This window comes from Dipodomys spectabilis, unplaced genomic scaffold, assembly GCF_019054845.1.
Source record: "Dipodomys spectabilis isolate Male_0828 unplaced genomic scaffold, ASM1905484v1 ptg000002l, whole genome shotgun sequence".
In the NCBI taxonomy this organism is placed as follows: Eukaryota; Metazoa; Chordata; class Mammalia; order Rodentia; family Heteromyidae; genus Dipodomys; species Dipodomys spectabilis.
Genome location: NW_024870679.1, coordinates 57,991,907 through 58,013,264, shown reverse-complemented (window position 1 = coordinate 58,013,264; position 21,358 = coordinate 57,991,907). Strand labels below are relative to the sequence as shown.

General features: G+C 41.7%; 1 protein-coding gene across 3 annotated transcripts in view; it reads left to right on the top strand.

Moving 5' to 3' along the window:
* Positions 1-21,358, top strand: part of Patj (PATJ crumbs cell polarity complex component) — a 289,250-nt gene that overhangs the window by 11,734 nt on the left and 256,158 nt on the right. For all 3 annotated transcript variants that reach the window (XM_042675626.1, XM_042675631.1, XM_042675635.1), the window contains exons 6-9: positions 3,055-3,250; positions 7,114-7,242; positions 15,285-15,500; positions 18,416-18,518. In XM_042675626.1, the coding sequence (XP_042531560.1) occupies positions 3,055-3,250; positions 7,114-7,242; positions 15,285-15,500; positions 18,416-18,518 (644 nt within the window). The remainder of the gene's footprint in view (positions 1-3,054; positions 3,251-7,113; positions 7,243-15,284; positions 15,501-18,415; positions 18,519-21,358) is intronic.

Sequence of the window (21,358 nt, the reverse complement as noted above, 5' to 3'; positions counted from 1 at the left end):
TCAAAACCATCCTGGGCAGGAAAGTCCATGAAACTCCGTTCTAGCTGCTCGGGAGACTGAAATCTGAGGATTTTGGTTCAAAACCATCCTGGGCAGGCAAGTCCATGAAACTCTTATTTCTAATTAGCCACCAGAAAGCCAGAAGTATATCTGTAGCTCAAAGTGGTAGAGCACTAGCCTTGAGCAAAAGAACTCAGGGATAGCACCAAGGCCCAGAGTTCAAGTCCTATTATCCAAATAAAAGGTCTCACAGACTTTTCTGTACAAGCTCTTTTTGAACCATGATCTTCAGATCTTAGTCTTTTAAGTAGCTAGTATTACAGTCATGAGCCATCAGTGCCTGGCCAAATAAGTATTATTATTTTTTGCTGGTCCTGGAACTCCAACTCTGGGATTGAGTGTTGTCCCTGAGCTTTTTTGCTCAAGGATAATGTTCTACCATTTGAGCCACAGCGTCACTTCAGGCTTTTTCTGTGATTAATTGGAGATGAGTCTCACAGACTTTCCTGGCTAGGCTGGCTTTGAACCATGATTCTAGGATCTAAGTCTCCTGAGTCCCTAGGATTACAAGCATAAAACATTGGTGCCTGGCAGCAAATTATATGTATTTATATTTATATATATTTCAATTATGCTTATAATAGCCATAAAATTTAGAAGTATTACAAAAAAATTAAAACATTTGGCCCATTTTGGGAGGTTTGCTGGTGGTTGAGCTCACCCTTACTCACCTGTGCTCTACAACTGACACAAGCGTCAAAACACTTGGACTATGCACACCCCAAAGCAGCTAGGAAACACAAGATTGTGTGTCTCTCTTCCTCTCTCCTCCCTCCCTCCTTTATTGTTTCTTTCTCCCTCTGTCCTTCCTTCATCACTGGGCATCAATTTAGGTCTTTATTTATGTCAACCACTGTTGTATTATCTGAGCTACACTATCAGCATAGAATGTTTTTTTTTTTTTTTTTTGGGTCCGGTTGTGGGGCCTGAACTCTGGGCCTGGGCGCTGTCCCTCAGCTCTTCAGCTCAAGGCTAGCGCTCTACCACTTGAGCCACAGCCGCACTTCTGGCTTTTTTTCTTTTTGCTTATGTGGTGCTGAGGAATCAAACCCAGGGCCTCAGGCATGCAAGGCAAGCACTCTACCACTGAGCCACCTTCCCAGCCCCAGAATCTTTTCTTTTTCAAAAAGTTTTTTGTGACAGTGTTATTAGGACTTGGCCTCAAGACATGGGCAATGTCCCTTAGCTTTTTTGCTCAAGGATGGTGCTCTAACACTTGAGCCACTACTCCCAGCTTTTCTGTGGTTAATTAAAGATAAGAGTATCACAGACTTTCCAGTGTGGGCTGGCTTTGAATTGTGATTCTCAGCCTTCTGAATAGCTAGGGTTACAGGTGTTAGCCACTGGTACCCATCCAAAATGTTTTCTTTTTGTAAGGACAGTGAAACGATATATAAAATTTTAGATCTTATTCTTGTCTCTTAATAAAACACTGGTCATCCTAATTTTAATAAAATCTAAAGCAGTATTTTTAGTGTTACATGATTTGTTGGGAGAGTCACCCACAATTTGAACATCAAAAACTGAACTTTCCCTGGTGCTCACGCCTGTGATCCTAGCTACTCTGGAGGCTGAGATCTGAGGATTGATGTTCAAAGCCAGCTTAGGCGGGAATGTCTGTGAGAGACTGATTTCCAATAAACTACTTAAAAAAGCCAAAAGTGGATCTGTGGCCCAAATGGTAGAACAGCTGCCTTCTTTGAGCACAAAAGTTCAGGGACAGAACCCAGGTTCTGATATTAAGCCCAAGATGGACACACAGACACACACACAGACACAGACACAGACACACACACACACACACACACACACACACAGACACGCAGTTGAACAATTGAATTTGCTAGTTCCAAGGGAGACTCTAAAGAGAATTTGAAGGCCTTTGAGCTAGAGGAGACAGTTTACACAGGAACAGGAAATGCCCAGGTTCTGATTTCAGGCCCCAAGATTCAAATACACACACACACACACACACACACACACACACACACACACACACACAGTTGAATAATCCCAAGATTCAAATACACACACACACACACACACACACACACACACAGAGTTGAATAATTGAATTTGCTAGTTCCAAAGGAGACTCTAAAGAGAACTTGAAGGCCTTTGAGTTAGAGGAGACAGTTTACACAGGAACAGGAAATGCCAGGCATGTTTGGGAGGGAACCACACGTCAGAGTGGTTGGTGTAGGTAGAATCCAAGCTGGTGCAGAACATAAAGGTCTTTGAATACCAACCAAATTCACCCTATGTCCTCAAGCTCAGTATTTAACAAAATTTTTACCAGTGTGCTGTGAACTGAGAAAGAGAAGGGTACTATAATTCAAAATTGTATTCATGAAAATGATTGTTTTCTGTTCTGAAATTAATCTTTTCCTGTATTTTAGAGGAAAAAAAGACTCCATTTTGAAACAGCCATGAAGAGTTTGTTAAATCCTTGGGCTGTCTTTGTTGGTCAGTAGCAGTAGATGATCATTATACATCTTTTGGTCAGTGCTGGGGGTGGAATCCAGGGCCTTGTAAAAAATAGCCAAGAATTTACCATTGGGTTACATCCCTATTTTCACTGCACTTTTTTTTGTATATGTGGATACTGAGGCTTGTACAGGACCTCATGTTCTTGCTCAGCTTTCTTTCCTTCCTTCCTTCCTTCCTTTTTTTCTTTTTGCTCATGGGCTAGTGCTTTATCTTTGCATCGTGTGTGTGTGTGTGTGTGTGTGTGTGTGTGTGTGTGTGTGTGTGTGTGTGTGTGTGTGTGTGTGTGTGTGTGTGTGTGTGTGTGTGTGTGTGTTAGGGATCCACTACTTAGTCATTAACTTTTCTTATGACAAGCACTCTGAGCTCTGTTATATAATTAATTATTTGCATAAATATGTTAAAAGTAGTGCCATAGGCAATACACTGAGTAACTTACACAACTTTCTTCAGTAAATCAAGCTGGAGACTGTTTAACATGAAACTTTCTCTTCCTGTGTGATTAAGGGATCACAGGTTAAAGGAAAATGACCAGATTTTGGCCATTAACCACACACCACTGGATCACAAAGTTTCCCACCAGCAAGCCATTGCATTATTGCAACAAACCAGTGGATCGCTGCGTCTGGTTGTGGCCAGGGAACCTGTCCACACACGAAGTAGGACTTCCACCAGCCCAGCTGATTCAGCCTTGCCTGAAACAGTGAGTAAAAAGGGGACATTACTTTGAGTCATACTGTTGATAATAAGGATAAGAATGTCATTTTGGTTATCATGTTAAGAAAGATGATGTGTCTTCAAATGTAGAATTATCATAATTCTCTTTTCCTTCATTCCTTTTTATGTGCCAGTGGTCCCCAACTCAGGGCCACTGGCTCTTGCTTGGGTTTTTTTCACTCAGGCCTGGCCCTCTACCACTTGAGCCACAACTCTACTTCCACATTTTTGTTTGTAATTGGAGATAAGAATCTCACAGACTTTTCTGCCCAGGCTGACTTCAAACCCCAGTCCTCAGATCTCAGACTCCTAAATAGCTAAGAATACAGGCCTGAGTTAACAGTGCCTGCTTATGAATTGAGAGATTTTATTAATGATTTTCTATTGACTTTCTTATCACTTGAGCCAAAGTTCCACTTTGACATTTTGGAAGTTTATTATAGATAAAGAATCTCACAGACTTTCTTGTCCAGGTTGACTTCAAATCCTGATTCTCAGATCTCAGCCTTCTGAGTAGCTAAAATTATAGGCCTGAGCCATCAATGTCCAACTGGTTACTAATTTTTAAAAAAATGTTATTTTTATAAATTGTAATGGTAGTTTATGATGAGATTATTGGTGTCAGGGAATGATAGCAGGTTTTTCTTTCATGTAAAGATACGTACCAGAGAGTTTTTAAACAGAAAAATAGATGTCTCTTTTGGGAATGCTTAAACTTGCTTTGGAACCTTTTATAGATTTTGGCTTGCACCTTTAGAGTGCAAGCTAATAAATCTTGTTTTCTTATAACACTAAGTGCTAGCTGATTTATTTAATTTTTATGCATTGAGACAAAAAAAAATATACGGCCTGGGACAGTACAAGGTCAAAACACAAGTGAATGTATAGGCATTCTCCAGGTTGTAATTGGTGATGTTTACCCAGTATAATTTGCATAATAAATGTAGTAAAGTAAGTGAGACTTTGTTAGCACTTAAAGAAGTCCATTCAGGTTTTGGTGCGTTCAAGTTCACTTCTTCTGTTTCTGGTTGGGTCATATCAACCCAGTCCTTGACCTTTTCCCTCGTTGGCTTCTTCATTTCTTATGTGGAACTAGAGATGTGCGAATTGGAGAAGGCTCAGGAAGCACTCGGCACAGTGCCTGTTACCAATAAGTACTGTCACTGGAGCAGCCATCATTAGTTCAGGCTTCTGGGGTAGCAAACATTATTGCTTCCCAGATACTGGCTATCAGCCCAGTCTTGATCTTGTTAAACAGTCCCTAAATTACTGCTTATTACATAGTACCTTCACAATTTCATGTTACAAAGGAGCTGAAGGATGGATAAGTATGCCTTCATCATCTTGTTCTGTAGTTGGGTTATGTGGGCTGAATGCATAGCTATCAGGGGAGCCTGCTAGCTAGAGGGAAAATTTAAATGTTGTCTGTTTTATTTGCATGGTCCTATTTTTAATGTCCTCAGGTAGATCCACCTTTCTTTTCCCTTAGAAGAAATAGGGGAATAGCTTCTTTCCCTTATGTTCTTTCATTATGTTTTTGTGCCAGGCCTGCGGCTTGAACTCAAGACCTGGACGCTGTCCCTGAGCTTTAGTGTTAATTTAAGGCTAACCCTCTACTACTTTAGCCACAGCTCCACTTCTGGCTTTTTGGTGGTTCATTGGAGACAAAGGTCTCACTGACTTTCTTCTCTGCTGGCTTCAAATTGTAATCCTCAGATCTCAGCCTCCTGAGTAGCTAGGATTGCAGGCTTGAGCCTCCAGCAGATGGCTACTCAATTTTTAAAATTTATTTTTTATTATTATTATTGTTATTTTTTTTGTGGGTCGTGGTCTTGAACTCTGGGCTTGGGCACTGTCCCTGCGCTCTTCAGCTCAAGGCAAGCGCTCTACTGCTTGAGCCACAGAACCACTTTCGGTTTTCTAGTGGTTTATTGGAGATAAGAGTCTCACAGACTTTGCTGCCCAGGCTGGCTTTGAACCGTCTTAACCACAGCGCTACTCAAATTCTTTATCATTACTTCCCTCCCCTCTCTTCTCTCTTCCCTTACCCATTCCTGTCCTCTCCTCTCCTGCCCTACCCCTCCCCTCCCCTTCCTTCCTCCCTTTTTTATGCTGGTACTGGGGCTTGAATTCAGAACCTTGGCTTTTTCACTCAAGATTGCCTGCCACTCTATCATTGGAGCTAACCTCCATTTCTGGCTCTTTGCTAGCTAATTGGAAATATGATTCTCACAGACTTTTCTGCCCAGGATAGCTTTAAACCATGATTCTCAGATTTCAGCCTCTTGAGTAGCTAGGATTTTTTTTTTTTTCCTGTTGGTCATGGGGCTTAAACTCAGGGTCTGGGCTGTCCCTGAGCTTCTTTGCTCAAGGCTAGTGCTTTACCACTTTGAGCCTTAGTGCCACTTCCGTTTTTCTGGTGGTTAATTAGAGATAAAAGTCTTACAGACTTTCCTGTTTTGTCTGGCTTCTAATCACGATCCTCAGATCTCAGAATCCTGAGTAGCTAGGATTATAGGCATTAGTCACTAGTGCTTGGCTGTTCTTTCTTCACGTTGCTGTTAGGCTTCATTTTCCTGTCACTGTTTTATTCCTGTCCTTCCCTCTTCTAAAACTTCCTTCCACTCCCTTTCCTAATGAATACAAGCCTGTGATGGTAGGTATCTCTGACTGTCTGGCCCAGCTTTGCTCTCCTGTTTTTTTCCCTTTCTTTCTTTCTTCCCTCCCTCCCTCACTACTTTCTTTCTCTTTTTTGGTTGGTCATGGGGCTTGAACTCTGGGCCTGGGCACTGTCCCTGAGCTCTTCAGCTCAAGGCTAGTGCTCTACCACTTGAGCCACAGCCCCACTTCTGGTTTTCTAGTGGTTTGTCAGAGAGAAGAGTCTCATGGATTTTTCTTGCCTGGGCTGGCTTTGAACCGAGATCCTCAGATCTTAGCCTCCTGAGTAGCTAGGATTACAGACATGAGCCACTGGTGCCTAGCTTTCCTATTTCTCTTTTGCTTAAATGACTTCCTTCCTTGTAGGCCAAGTTCAATTCCCTCTCCTTGACGCTCCCTGTAATACTTCACTGAGTTTTTCTTTTTTCCTTGTCTTCTCTAATACCCTAAAATCTGTGTGTGATTCTCTTTCATTTCAAGCATATACACGAGTATTGGTTCCTCTTAGGTGCTAGGCCCCGTGCTAGGTCACAGGCACAGATTGGAGCTTGGTGGTTGTCCTCTTACAGTGACAGTGTCTTAAAACCTGACATTCACCTTGTGTTTCATTATTCACATTTTAGTTACTTTCTCTACTGGATTATAAGATTCTTAAAGTCAGGGACTTCTTTCTGCCTGCCATTATCTGTCTTACGTACACACCTACCTGTTGGGTCTTCGTCCGTCCCACGAGAGATGGACGGGGTCCGAGGAAAGGTAAGTGCAGCGCTCGCCCGTTGTTCCCCAGCCTCCCTCAGCCCGGGAGACAACCAGGCACAATGGGGAGCCAAATCCAGCAGGTAGAAAACTCGTTTATTAACAGAGAGCAGCCCCTTTTAAAGACAAAAAGGGCGGGTGGCATGGCAAGGGAGGAAGAGGAACCAATCACTGTCAAGGTCACACCCTATCATGCACCTGAGCCTTCACTGGCTGGTTAGGCACTGATCAATTAGGAAGATCAATTGGGCTCTGCCCACTCTACTCTCTCCCAGCGCCAGCTTGGCTGCCCATGTGCTCCACACCTACCTATGCCTTTAGAGAATCTCCTTGATTAATTGAATGTATAATTTCTTGCACATCTATTACTTTAGAAATTTCGAGATTCTGTGTGTTTTACTGACATTGGGACTCTTCCTTGCTATTAACTTTTAGGTTTCTTGGGGCCATATGGAAGATGTGGAGCTCATTAATGATGGTTCTGGATTAGGTTTTGGGATTGTAGGAGGAAGGACAAGTGGTGTGATTGTGAGGACCATCGTTCCCGGAGGATTAGCGGATCGAGTAAGTCAACCGTTCGTCATTTTGGTCTTATAAATTGTATCACTTGAAATGTGATTTTATAATAGGAGTTACTTCGATATAGAGTCAATAACTAGAAGTGAAGTATAGCTTAATCATGGCTTAGTCCATAAGCGTTAATGCGTACTTTGCTTTAGTTTGAACAGTTCTTAATTCAACGTTTTTAGTTCTTTGCCTGTAATGAACAGGGTTATCGATTCTATCAGAAGACAGTATTTTTTATTAAAAAGCATTGTTAATGAATACTACATTTTGAACATCTGTATTCTTCTTTAATGTAGTTTCCAAGGCTTAAATGATAAAGTCATAAGGCACAGTGATTATAAATATTTTCCCAAGATTTTGCTTGAATTACAATTTTCTGACAAATATCTACCTAACAGTGTTTCAACTGAAAGTAGCTCATTTAAAAACTTAAAACCCATAGAGGCTGGTGGATCATGCCTATAAACCTAGCTACTCAAGAGGCTGAGACCTGAGGATCATGGTTCAAAAATCAGCATGGGCAGGAAAGTCTGTGAGGCTCTTATCTCCAAAAAGCTGGAAGAGCACTTGTGGCTCAAGTGATAGAGCACTTGTTTTCAGTACAAAAGCCAAAGAAGGCTGGGAAGTTGGCTCAGTAATAAGAGTACTTGCCTTGCATGCATGAGGCCCTGGGTTCATTTCCTCAGTATCACATAAGCAGAAAAAAGCTGGAAGTGGCACTGTGGCTCAAGTGGTAGAGCGCTAGCCTTGAGCTGAAGAGCTGAGGGACAGTGCCCAGTCCCAGAGTTCAGGCCCCATGACCGACAAAAACAAAAAAAAACACTAAAGGAAACTAGATGCTGGTGGCTCAAACCTATAATCTTAGCTACTCAGGAGGCTGAGATTTGAAGATTGAGATTTGAAGCTAAGCTGGGCAAGAAAGTTCATGAGTCTCTTATGTCCAACTAAGTTAAAAAAAAATACAGAAGTAGAGTTGTACCCAGTTTAAGACCTTGTACTGGCGTGCGCGCATGCGCACGCACGCACACACACACACACACACACACACACACACACACACACAGAAAAAAAAATGAAAAGGTTTTATGAAACAATATCTGAAAGTTTGTCCTTGTGGTTTCACATTCCACATTACAACCTTTTTTTTTGTTTGTTTGTTTTAAACTTCAGGTGTTAGTCTAAGAAGAATGGCCAAAAGGGCTGTTAAATTTCTCTTCCTTTTTCCAGATATATTTCTTAGGAAGGTCAGATTTTCTTTGTATACTAGGACTAAAACGTCTCACAACACTGAGAATGCTGAAAGAGATAGGATAATTCAGCCGTCTTCGTGTGTGTGTGTGTGTGTGTGTGTGTGTGTGTGTGTGTGTGTGTGTGTGTGTGTGTGTGTGTGTGTGTGTGTGTGCGCGCGCACGTGTGTGTGTGTGTGTGTGTGTGTGTGTGTGTGTGTGTGTGTGTGTGTGTGTGTGTGCGCGCACGTGCTCATGTGTTTGCTGGTCTTAGAGTTTGAACTCAGGGCCTGAGCACTGTCCCTTAGCTTTTTCCACTAAAGACAGGTGCTCTACAACTTGAGCCATAACTTCTCTACTAGCTTTCTGGTAGTAAATTGGAGATAATTGTCTCACAAACTTTTCTGCCTGGGCTGGCTTCAAACCATGATCCTTAGATCTCAGCCTCCTGAGTAGCTAGGATTACAGGTGTGAGCCACCAGTGCTTGGTCAGTTGTTGTCCTTGAAACCAATTATTAAAGACATTGGGTCAAGCTCTCTTGTCATTAGTACCTTCATTTTTGGAACTATTACTCTTTCTTAAATTATGTGCATTTAGTTAGGCACTGGCTCGGTTTCTTTCATTGAAATGGACTGGCCTGGAACTGTAGTCCTTTCAATTTCAGCATCCTACCTAATTGGCATGACAGATATTCACCACCATACTCAGCTATTTTTTCAGAAGGGGCTTCATCTGTATGCCTAGGCTGGCTTCGAACTTTGGTCCTCCCCATTCTCAGTTTCCTAAGTCTAAGATTCAGGTGTGAGCCACCAGTGCCTGACCCTAAGGGCTTTTGAAATAGTATTGTTATAACCTGGGATGGATGAGATTTTGTGGAGGTGGTTGATACTTCTTCCTCTCTCCAGCATGTTTGCTGGAGTCTTATTTGGCCATCTGCAAAAATGCAGTAGTTACGGGGCTAGGAAGGTGGCTCAGTGGTAGAGTGCTTGCCTTGCATGCCTGAGGCCCAGGGTTCGATTCCTCAGCACCACATAAGCACAAAGAAAAAAGCCAGAAGTGGCGCTGTGGCTCAAGTGGTAGAGGGCTAGCCTTGAGCTGAAGAGCTGAGGGACAGCACCCAGGCCCTGAGTTCAGTCCCCACGACTGGATCCCCCCCACAAAAAAAATGCAGTAGTTATTTTGAAAAAGGTCAAATAAATTTGAGCGACATCAAGTAGGTTTCTTTTCTATAAGACTTTTCTGTGCTTTTTAATATACTAATGTGCATTATGAATTTTCACAAGGACATTGTGATGTGCAGAGTTTCCCAGATTAATCCCATTGAGGCACTGTTGGGAAAAGCCCAAGTCTGATTTTCACCCTTTACTGGAAGGCCTTGTCACTGCTTCAGGTCATCAAGGAGGGGAGGGCTTTGCCCATCAGAGAGCTGTAATGGAGAAGCAGGGGCTTATGCCAGACATTGTCATCTACCTAATACACATTATTCTAATGTAATCCTCAAAACAGCTTTATTTCCAAATTATAGGTATGGAAACCATTAAGAAATTGCTAAAGGTGGCATAGCTTGGGAGTGACAAAATCGCTTCTCTTTTCTCTTAGCTAATGGCGGATGAAATCCCTTCAGCTTTTTATTTTTATTTTTTGTCAGTCATGGGGCTTGAACTTGGGGCCTTGATGCTGGCGCTGACCTCTTTTGCTCAGGTCTAGTGCCTTACCACTTTGAGCCCCAGCACCACTTCCAGTTTTCTGTGGTTAATTGGAGATAAGAGTCTCATGAACTTTCCTTTTTGGGCTGGCTTTGAAATGAAAACCCCAGATCTCAGCCTCCTGAGTAGTTAGGATTACAGGTACGAGCCACCAGTGCCTGGCTTTTTTTTTAATGTGAGTAATAGGACATGAACTCAGGGTCCTGGGTTCTCACTCAGCTTTTTCTCTTGCAGCTGGCACTCTACCATTTGAGCCATACATCCGGTTCCGGCCTTTTGTTAATTAATTGGAGATAAGACTCATGGATTTGTCAGCCTGGACTGGCCTCACTGGCCTCAAACTACAGTCCTCAGATCTTAGTCTCCTTAGTAGCTAGAATTCAGTCACAAACCACCAGTGCCTGGTATCCCTTCAATCCTTTGGCTGAACACATTCATTTCATGCTTGGGCCATTTGTTTCCTGGTTCTTCTCAGTGTTATACTTGCTGGAACACAGGAAGTAGTTTTGTGGTATTTAACATCCCAGTTTGTAACACAAGATGTGGCATACACCTTTCCTATTATCTACCTTTGGACAGATTCGTATCCCTCCTACATCCTAGGTGAGCTTTTTTGAGATGTATGGGTGTGGTATCATAGCATGTGAGTTGTATCCATCTACAATCAAATGGATGAAAGTTTGAATTATGGAGCCACTTTTAACCTTGGGCAAATTACTTCTTAGTGTGATTTCATGGTAATTCCATGGTTCTGAATAGTTCCAAGACCACCCTGAGGGTTGATGTTTTGCTAGGAGGACACTCCAGGGCTCAACATACAGGTACTTTATGGCTGTAAAACAGTGATAGCAAAACAGTGTTATTGTAATGATGCTGTGATTACAATGAAAGAATACAAAAAGACCAGCAACAGAAAAGGGGCATGAGATGATGTCCAAGGGATAGCAAGCTAGTTTCTAAGAGTCCTCTCCCAACAGAGACACATAGGAGCACTTAAGTCTTCCAGTAATCCTATTGACAGCTGCCTGCCTGCCTTCCTTCCTTCCTTCCTTCCTTCCTTCCTTCCTTCCTTCCATTTTTCCTTCCTTTTTTCCCTCCCTTCTTCCCTCCTCCCCCTTTCTCTCCCTTCATTTCTTTTTTTTTTGTCGGTCGTGGGGCTTGAACTCTGGGCCTGGGCGCTGTCCCTCAGCTCTTCAGCTCAAGGCGAGCGCTCTACCACTTGAGCTACAGCGCCACTTCCGGTTTTCTGGTGGTTTATTGGAGATAGGAGTCTCACGGTCTCTCCTGCCCGGGCTGGCTTTGAACCGTGATCCTCAGATCTCAGCCTCCTGAGTAGCTAGGATTACAGGCGTGAGCCACCAGCGCCCAGCTCCCTTCATTTTTTTGTGCTAGTACTGGGAGCTTGAATTCAGAGCCTTGTGTTCTCACTTAGGAATCTTTGCTCAAGGCTGGCATTACTACTACTACTACTACTACTACTACTACTACTTGAACCAGCTGTTTGCTGGTTAACTAGAGATAAAAGTCTTAAGGACTTTGATGCTCAGGCTGGCTTCCAACTTGAATCCTCAGATCTCAGCCTGTGGAGTAGCTAGGGTTACAAGCATGAACCACTGGTGCCTGAACCACTGGTGCCTGGCAAAATTGAATTTCTTCTTTGTAGCTCAACCCTTAATTCTGTTTTTTTTTTTTTTTTTTTTTTTTTTGTTGTTTTTGGTCTGGTCGTGGGGCCTGAACTCTGAGCCTCGGCGCTGTCCCTCAGCTCTTCAGCTCAAGGCTAGTGCTCTACCACTTGAGCCACAGCACCACTTCCGGCTTTTTTCTTTTTGCTTATGTGGTGCTGAGGAATTGAACCCAGGGCCTCAGGCATGTGAGGCAAGCGCTCTACCACTGAGCCACCTTCCCAGCCCCTCAACCCTTAATTCTGATATTTGCAAATACTTCTTAATTGAAATTATCATCTTCAATACCATATCAGAGGATTCAAGATGCAAATTATTTTAGCCAAAAGCTGTTAACTGATTAAAGTTATTTTTTTCTTTTAAACTATGTAAGTGGTACTGTCAGAATGTGGTACCTTACTTTACTAAGTTTTTAATTTTTTGTCTTCTATTTGGCAATATGCATTTTTTTCCTCTTGAAAAATCTATGGGTTCATAAACTTTATATTTGAATGTTTGATTAGCATACTATATTCTTGAATATAGGAATAAGAGCAATTTATTGACTTACATTGATTTATGACTTTTGTTAAAGAATGTTAAAGAACAGTTCACACTTGTAATCCTAACTACTCAGGAAGCTGAGATCTGAGGATTGCAGTTTAAAGCTAGCCCAGGCAGGAAAGTGTGTGTGAGAGACTCTTATTTCTAATTAAACACCAAAAGGCCAGAGTAGAGCTGTTGCTCAAGTGGTATAGGGTCAGCCTTGAGCAAAAAAGCTCAGGAACAGTGCCTAGGCCCTGAGTTCAAGTTCCAGTATGGGCACACACACACACACACACACACACACACACACACACACACACACACACACACACACACACACACACACACACACACACACACACACACACACACACACACACACACACACACACACACACACACACACACACACACACACACACACACCACGCATGCACCCACGTACAAAAAAAAGGAACTTTACATTTTTCAGTGTAGTTGCTCAGTAGACAGTTTGTAGCAGTAGAATGTCAATGTGAAAGTATCAATAAAATACAGCCATTGGGGCTGCTGCAGTATACAAGGCAGCTGTCATTTTGGTGTCTTTCCTATCAGTCTGATGAATGACTATTTTTGCACTTACAAATTTCCTAGAACACCTGTTTTTTCCATAAGAAGAAAATGTTTGGCTTTCAGTGACAGATGCAAATTATCTACATCATTTTAAATTGAGTTGAGGTAAAATAGGAAAAAAATTAGTGCCTATGAGGTGACTAAATATAAACTTTGTGGTGTGATGTTGTTTTCCAAGCCAGTTACGGAAGCACATTCTTTATTCTTTGGTCAGACCATAGTTTTGTTCAAGTACATTTGGACTCACGGAGGCAGCTTGGTCCTTATTTTTTGTCAGGACCACTGACTTCCTCTTGTTTACGTAGCTGTTTTGACTTCAGATTTGTTGCATAAGGTATAAAATTACCATTAAAGTAGAGATCCAGCAATTCTGCTTTGTTGTTTTTGCTGGTGCTTGCTTGAACTCTGCCTGGGTGCTATCTCTGAGCATTGTTGCTTTAGGTTAGTTTCACTTTTAGCTTTTTGGTGGCTAATAGGAGATAGGGAGTCACATGGACTTTCCTGCCTGGGTTGCTTTGAAGTGCAGTCCTCAGATCTCAGCCTCCTGAGTAGCTAAGGTTACAGGCGTGAGCCACCAGGTTCTGATGTTTTTAAAATGTTGCTTTTTTAAAGTTGTTCTTTAAATGACATGATGAATAAAAATGAGCTGTGACTTGTAAGGTACTCTGCAATTATGTTGACATTTTGGTATCTTTCCTATACCATAATAAACAATGTTGAGGAGAACTCGTATTTTCTAATACAATACACTTAGAAAAAATGCATTTAGAACTAATAAATTATTTGATAAATTATGTCTTGACTTTCTTGTGTATGAAATACACATACACATAAACATCTGCGCACATTCATTTATTGATTGATTGATTGATTGACTGTTGGTCATGGAGCTTGAACACAAGGCCTAAGAACTGTCCCTGAGCTTTCTGCTCAGGGTGGAGCCACAGCTTCTGGTTTTCTGGTGGTTAATTGGAGATGAGTCTGCTGGACTTTCCTGCCTGGGCTGGCTTCAAACTGTGATCCTCAGATCTCAGCTTCCTGTGTAGCTAGGGTTATAGGTATGAGCCCCCAATGCCTGGACTGTGCACATTTAAATAGTAACAATTACAATAATAGCCAACGATATACTTATTACCTAGTTTAGGAAACAGTACTACATATCCTTGCACTAAACTCATCGAGAATCAAGACGTTAAATGACTTACATGCTAATGCACAGATTGGATTTTTCCCCTGAACTCTAGCCCTGTAGTGAACCCAGCTATATTCCGGAAAACTTACTTGCATGTAAGATGGGCATTCCAGATTGCACAGCCTCAAAGCTTAAGTCGTAATTCCCCTTCTCACTCACCTGCTCTCTGTAGTCTTGAGGCTGAGATCTAAGGATTGTGGTTTGAAGGCAGCCTAGGGAGGAAAGTTTATGAGCCCCTTATCTCCAGTTAACCAACAAAAATGGGAAGTGGCACTGTGGCTCAAGTGGTAGAGCACCAGCCTTGAGTGAAAAGGAAAGAGAGAGTGCTCAGGCCCTCAGTTCAAGGGCCAGTATCAGCAACAACAACACCAGGAAAACAGAATGGCTGCATCTCCACTTTAATGATAATTTTACAACTCATGCAACAAATTTGAAGTCAAAACAACTCCCTAACCAAGGGAAAGTCAGTGATCCTGACAAAGAATAAGGGCCAAATTGCCTCTGTGAGACCACTGGTCCTGAACAGAATTATGGTCTGACCAAAAAGAAGGTCTGAAAAGTAACTGACTCATGTTATTTTGCTCATGCCTTGACTACTCTCTGACGGGCTGCTCAGCTTACTGTTCTGAGAGTTCCTTAGCTTTATACTGGAAGCTTCTATTCTGACCTTCCTTTCTTGAAGGCCAGGCTTTTGGACTGGTTCCTTGCATGGCTATCCATTGTTCTCTGGCTCTAGGCCATTATACATGAATTGATACCCTCAAGCAAATATTCATTTTAGAATTCTGATTACTTTTCCCATCTGAACCCTTTGTCTTTTGTGTTTTACAAGGAATGCCTTTACTCACTTCCCAATTCAGTAATTCCCAAACGTTATATTTTTGTTCAATATTTTAGGTGCCTTCGAAATTCCCGTTTTTTTGTCGAATTGGAAGTTTGTACCTGACTTATGTAACTGTAACCTCTCTGTATATCCCCTTTATAATAACAATAAAAATAATTTAAAAAAACAGTTGGAAGTTTGGTGGATTGCTACTAACTAATGAAGTTAACTCATTGGTTTTTCTGAATAATTTTTCTTTTCTTGGATTGAAGGATGGAAGACTACAGACAGGGGACCACATCTTGAAGATCGGAGGCACAAATGTTCAGGGAATGAGCAGTGAGCAAGTTGCGCAAGTTCTGAGGAACTGTGGGAATTCAGTCAGGATGCTTGTGGCTAGAGACCCAGTTGGCCAAATTTTGGTAACACCTCCTACCCCTACATCATTACCGGTTGCCCAGCCTGCTGCAGCCAACAACTCTGCTTCTGTGAGTACCATTCTTTACAGAAATAATATAGTACAAAAGAAGAAATCCTTTTAACTTGAAGCATTGGTATCAATAGTATCTTAATGATACCCGGGAAACACAAGAATGCAAATTCAGACACTAGACATATCTTAATCTGTTCTCTCCCTTCCCCTTCTCCTTCCCTTCCCTCTTTCCTCCTTCTTTTCCCTTCCCCCCTTTTTTCCTTTCCTTTTCTTTCCTTCTCTCTACTTTTTTTTCTCTATTCCTCTCTGCTCCCCCTCTCCACCCACTCTTGAGTCTTTGAACTGTGTGTTTCCTTTGTGACAGGAGATATGATGTGAGGGGTAGAGGGAAAAGTGTACATACTGGTCAATATATGAAATGTAAATGAAACTAGTGATCATTCTAAGCAGCTAGGATTGCAGATATGAGCTGGTGACACAATTTGTAACCGAACAGTGGTTGTTACTATTTTCTTCCTCTCTGATACTATAGCTCTCTGAAGTATTGTGTAGTGAGGGACCAGGGAAGCTGTTAGGGAATTTGACTCAATTTTTATTTTCTAACATTAGTGTTTGAAAGAGACAGTATTATGGGTTTAGATCTTTATATGTAGAAGACAAGAATGAAAAGTAAGGTTGTTTTTTTTTTGGGTCCGGTCGTGGGGCTTGAACTCTGGGCCTGGGTGCTGTCCCTCAGCTCTTCAGCTCAAGGCTAGCGCTCTACGACTTGAGCCACAGCGCCACTTCCGGCTTTTTTCTTTTTGCTTATGTGGTGCTGAGGAATCGAACCCAGGGCCTCATGCATGCAAGGCAAGCACTCTACCACTGAACCACCTTCCCAGCCCGAAAAGTAAGTTTTATTTTTTTGTTGTTTGTTTTTTGCCAGTCCGGGGTTTGAACTCTAGTCCTTGAGATTCTTTTTCTCAAGGTTAGGACTCTACCACTTGAGCCACAGCACAGTACTTCTGGCTTTTTCTGGAGATGAGTCTCACAGACTTTGCTTACCTGTCTGGCTTCAAATAATGATCCTCAGATCTCAGCCTCTTGAGTATGTAGGATTACAGGTGTATGCCATTGGCACCCAGCTTAGGATCAGTATTTTTAATATTACTTATAAGACATAGCCTTTTTCTTTTTAACTAAATTTTCTTTATCCTTGTGACTACTTTTCAAACAAACTGTAGCCTGCGATTTTTCTTTATTTTGTTGGTCATGGGGCTTGAACTCTGGGCCTGGGTGCTGTCCCTCAGCTCTTCAGCTCAAGGCAAGTACTCTACCAGTTGAGCCACAGCGCCACTTCCAGCCTGTGATTTTTCTTTCTTTCTTTCTTTCTTTTTTATGCTCCTTTGAACTTTATTTTATATCTGGGCATCAGGAAACGGCAGAGCACAAGAGATGGGCAGCGTTTGAGTCAAGGCAAGCTAAACAGTGGAGCAAATTATCTGCTCTTGCAAGAAAATTACTAAGGAAGGAGAGTGCTGTTATTTTAAGACCTTGGAGCTGGTGTGAGGAGAAACTAATTAAATGATTGTGCTTTTCTGTGCAAATACAGTAAGTGACTGCAAGCTAAATGCCAAACGAGAAGGAATTTTTCCACCTCAAAAGAATATGGACGTTTTTCCGTCTGGGTCTGGGCACTGTCCCTGATCTTTTTTCGCTCACGGATAGAGCTCTTCCACTTCCCACTTTGTGGTGGTTAAGAGTCCCGGGGATCTTTCTGTCCAGGCTGGCTTCGAGGAGCGATCCTCAGATCTCAGCTCCAGAGTAGCTAGGATCGCAGAAGCGCGCCACCGGTGCCCGCCAGTGCCCAGCTAAATACTGGAGTTTCTGTTTCTCCACTTCCGGTTTTGCTGGGCTGGCTCTCACTCCCTATTTGATGTTAAAAATGACAAGGGCGGCCTGTCTGGAGTCAGGGTGAGCAGCTCTCCATATTGTCCACAGCAGGCCTGAAACAAGGTGCCAGCATGCACCTCCAGCCTGTGATTTTTCTAAGAAGCTATATTAATCTCTTGGTGTTAGTAGAAATTTAGTAGCTTAAAGTAATATCCATTTCCGGTTGCAGTTCTATAGGTCTGAATTCAAGGAAGGCTTGCTGGGCTTTCTGTTTAGATTCTTTTAAGACTGAAATCAAAGTGCAGGCCTGCTCCTGGCTTTTCTCCACAGCCTGAAAACCATCCACATTTAAGCTCATTCACATAGTTGGCAGAGCACAGTTTTCAGGCTGTGGACAAGATCCCTTTTTCTTTGCTGGCTCTCAGCCAGAACATCTTTCAGTTCCTTAAGACCCCATTGCCACCAAGGTGCTGACAGTGGCTCCTGCCTGTAATCCTAGCTACTTGGGTTGCTGAGATGTGAAGATAATGGTTTGAAGCCAGCCCAGGCAGTAAAGTCCACGAGACACTTACCTCTTAAGAACCATTACCTGCTGGGAGTGAAAAAGCTGGGAGACAGTGCCCACGCCTCGAGTTCAAGTCCCAGTGTATACACACACACTTTCTCTCATACATTCTCTCTCTCTCTCTCTCTCTTTCACAACACACACACACATACACACTTTCTCTCATACACTTTCACACACACACACACACACACACACACACACACACACACACACACACACACACACACACACACACACACACTCCACTGTCTGCATGATCCCTTCCAACTTGAAATCAAATCACACTTCAGTCCTTAATGTTTCAAATCTTTTCCACTTCCCTTCCTGGTTTTAAAGGTGCCTGTGATTGTATTAGGTTTACCTGAATACTCTTTCTCTTGTCACGTTAGTAGCTCTAGGGATTGAAGTCATGGAAAGCATCATAAAATTTTACTATCACAGGAGAAACTTGGCAACCCTTGCACAGATTGACTCAGGATACATGGTTATGTAACTAAACATATGTAATGAAGTTTGTTATTTCCTTTCAGGAAAATTCTCCTCTTTTTGAAACTTACAATGTTGAACTCATTAAAAAAGATGGACAGAGTCTTGGGATTAGAATTGTTGGCTATGTTGGAACATCTCATATAGGTAAATGAATCATTTCTTTTTGTATTTGGAAATCATTATAAAGGATGTTAAGGTTCTAGACGGTAAAATTAAAGACTTGGCGGATTTTAATTTAGACCTTCAACAATAAAACCATGACTCTATAATAGCATTAAGTTACTTTCCAGTGATTAGAGAATCTCTTTTTTTCTCTAACTACTTTAATAGCTGGCTCTATAGTTACTAACAAGAGAATTTAATTGCCCAATTCAGTATATAGCATTTGGATTATAACTCTTTTTTGCTAAAGTACATATATTTTGAATATGATAATTATTAACATGTTATATGATATATTGTGTTTGTGATGAAGTAAATGGATTAGTGCATGTGCTGTATGTTAAGAATGGCCAGTAAGTATTACTACTGTGTTTAATCATGAGAAAAGACAAAACAAATATTAGAATAATTTTCCTTTTCATAAAAAGGGAACGTATTGTAATATTAAATACATGGCTCCTGTATCTCTGAGTAAAATTTCCTCAGCTCTTACCTGAAAGGTTAGCTTTGTTAACTTTCACTGTGAGAGTTTTTCTTTTATTAGAAGAGAATTATTAGGTCAAGTCCAAGTAAACCTTTTTACAAATATTTGCTGGTTACATAAAAATTCAGTTATGAAATGTTTTGATTTATCTGAAAAAGTGGCAAGCTTAGAGTGTTAATTTCTTCAAAAAAATTGTTATTTTGAATAGTTAGAGCAGGTGGAAAGAGCTAATGTATTCAAGTCCTGAGTGAAATTCATGTCAGACTACCATGTGCTATTTTAGCCTAATGAAATACCTTCTTTTCAAGCCTTCAGATTCTTCTAAGTGTGACCTTTTTTTAGATTCTGAATTTAGACAAGTTCCAGATGTGGCAAAAAAAAGCATATTGAGTAGTTAGTTGTCAATAGGTGAAGTCTGGTTAAAGTATTCATAGCTTAGTTCATAAACTTATGGCTTTGTTCTTAAATAATAGAGAATGAAATGATGGAAACTTTAATGTTTGTGTTACTGAGTCATTTTACTTCTTTGTTCTTAAAACTCAATAAAGTCTGAACATTTTTCAGTTTTCTACTTACTGTATTGGCACTCTACCATTTGAGCCACACCTCCACTTCCAGCTTTTTGTGCTGGTCTTGGGGCTTGAACTCAGGACCTGAGTGGTGTCCCTGAGAATTTTTGCTCAAGGCTAGCACAAGTTGAAGGGATATAGTGGAATACAACATCAAAAAATGTTTGTTTTTCTTTTCTTTCTTTTTTTTTTTTTATTGTGAACATACTGTACAGAGGGGTTACAATTACATGGGCAAGATAATGAGTACATTTCTTATCAAGCATTGCAGCCTCCTCCTTTGTTTACCTTTCACATCCCTTCCCAGCCTCCCCCCCCCCCCCCCCCCCCCCCACACACACACACCAAAGTTGTAAAGTTCGTTTTCGACATAACGACTTGTACTTCTCATTGTTGGTTTTCATATTATGGGGAATCTCCAGTGGGACTTTTTTTTTTTGTCGGTCGTGGGGCTTGAACTCTGGACCTGGGCATTGTCCTTCAGCTCTTCAGCTCAAGGCAAGCGCTCTACCACTTGAGCTACAGCGCCACTTCCGGTTTTCTGGTGGTTTATTGGAGATAGGAGTCTCACAGTCTTTCCTGCCCGGGCTGGCTTTGAACCGTGATCCTCAGATCTCAGCCTCCTGAGTAGCTAGGCGTGAGCCACCAGCGCCCGGCTCTCCAGTGGGATTTTATGACATGTATGTATTATTACGTGGGCATATGTAGGAATATGCAAATGTATACTTTTTCCTAATACATGGCTTTGAGTTTTATTTAAAATTAATAAAAATATAAATATCAGATGATCCAAACCTTAGTTTTTAATTTTCCAGTTTCCCTTCTAGGTCTTTCCCATAGGAATGTATGCTTTTTATAATAATCAGATTTTAATAGCCATTGTTCCTAGTTAAATGTTATATAATAATATGACTATTTCATGTTCTAGGCTTATTCTTTTTTTTTTTTTTTTTTTGGTCAGTCATGGGCCTGAACTTGGGGCCTGGGTGCTGTCCCTCAGCTCTTCAAGTGGTAGGCTGGCGCTCTACCACTTGAGCACAGCACCACTTCTGGCTTCTTCTGCTAATGTGGGGCTGAGGGCCTCATGCATGTGAGGCAAGCACTCTACCACTGAGCCACCTTTCCAGCCCCATCTAGGGCTATTCTTGTTTTTGTTTTTGTTTACTTAAGATCATGTGAACTTTTATTTTCCTGTGAGTTTTAAGGAAAAAAAATGTTTTATTTTTTGGTGCCTTCACTAGGGCTTGAACTCAAGCCTTCTCGTTCTTGTTTGACTTTTTTTCTTCGCTTAAGACTGGGGCACTACCACTTGGGCCACAGCTCCACTTTTAGCTTTTTGGTGGTTAATTGGACTTTCCTTTCCCAGTTGGCTTTGAACTATGATCATTAGATCTCAGCCTCCTAAGTAGTTAGGATTATAGGTGTGAACCACTATTATCTGCTGTGTTTGTTTGTTTGTTGGTATTTCCTGTGTTGTGTAGTCCATGTGAGCACTGATTGTACTGCTTCTCAACAGGAAGATGTATTAGAAGACTCTTGTTTCCTGTTATGCAGGGTGGGTGGAAGGGAGGCCATGGAGGGCCGCTCAAGCCCCTGAGTGGGAGGCATGGAGGTGGGCCCTTCTGGGCTCCCTTGGAGATTGGGAGTATATTTCATCAGCTTCCTTAACAAATTGCTTTTCCAGAACAGGAGTCATGATCAGTCAAGTCATTTCAAATTCGGGTCACTCACAATGGTGACAGTTTGAAGGAATCCATCAATTCCTCTGC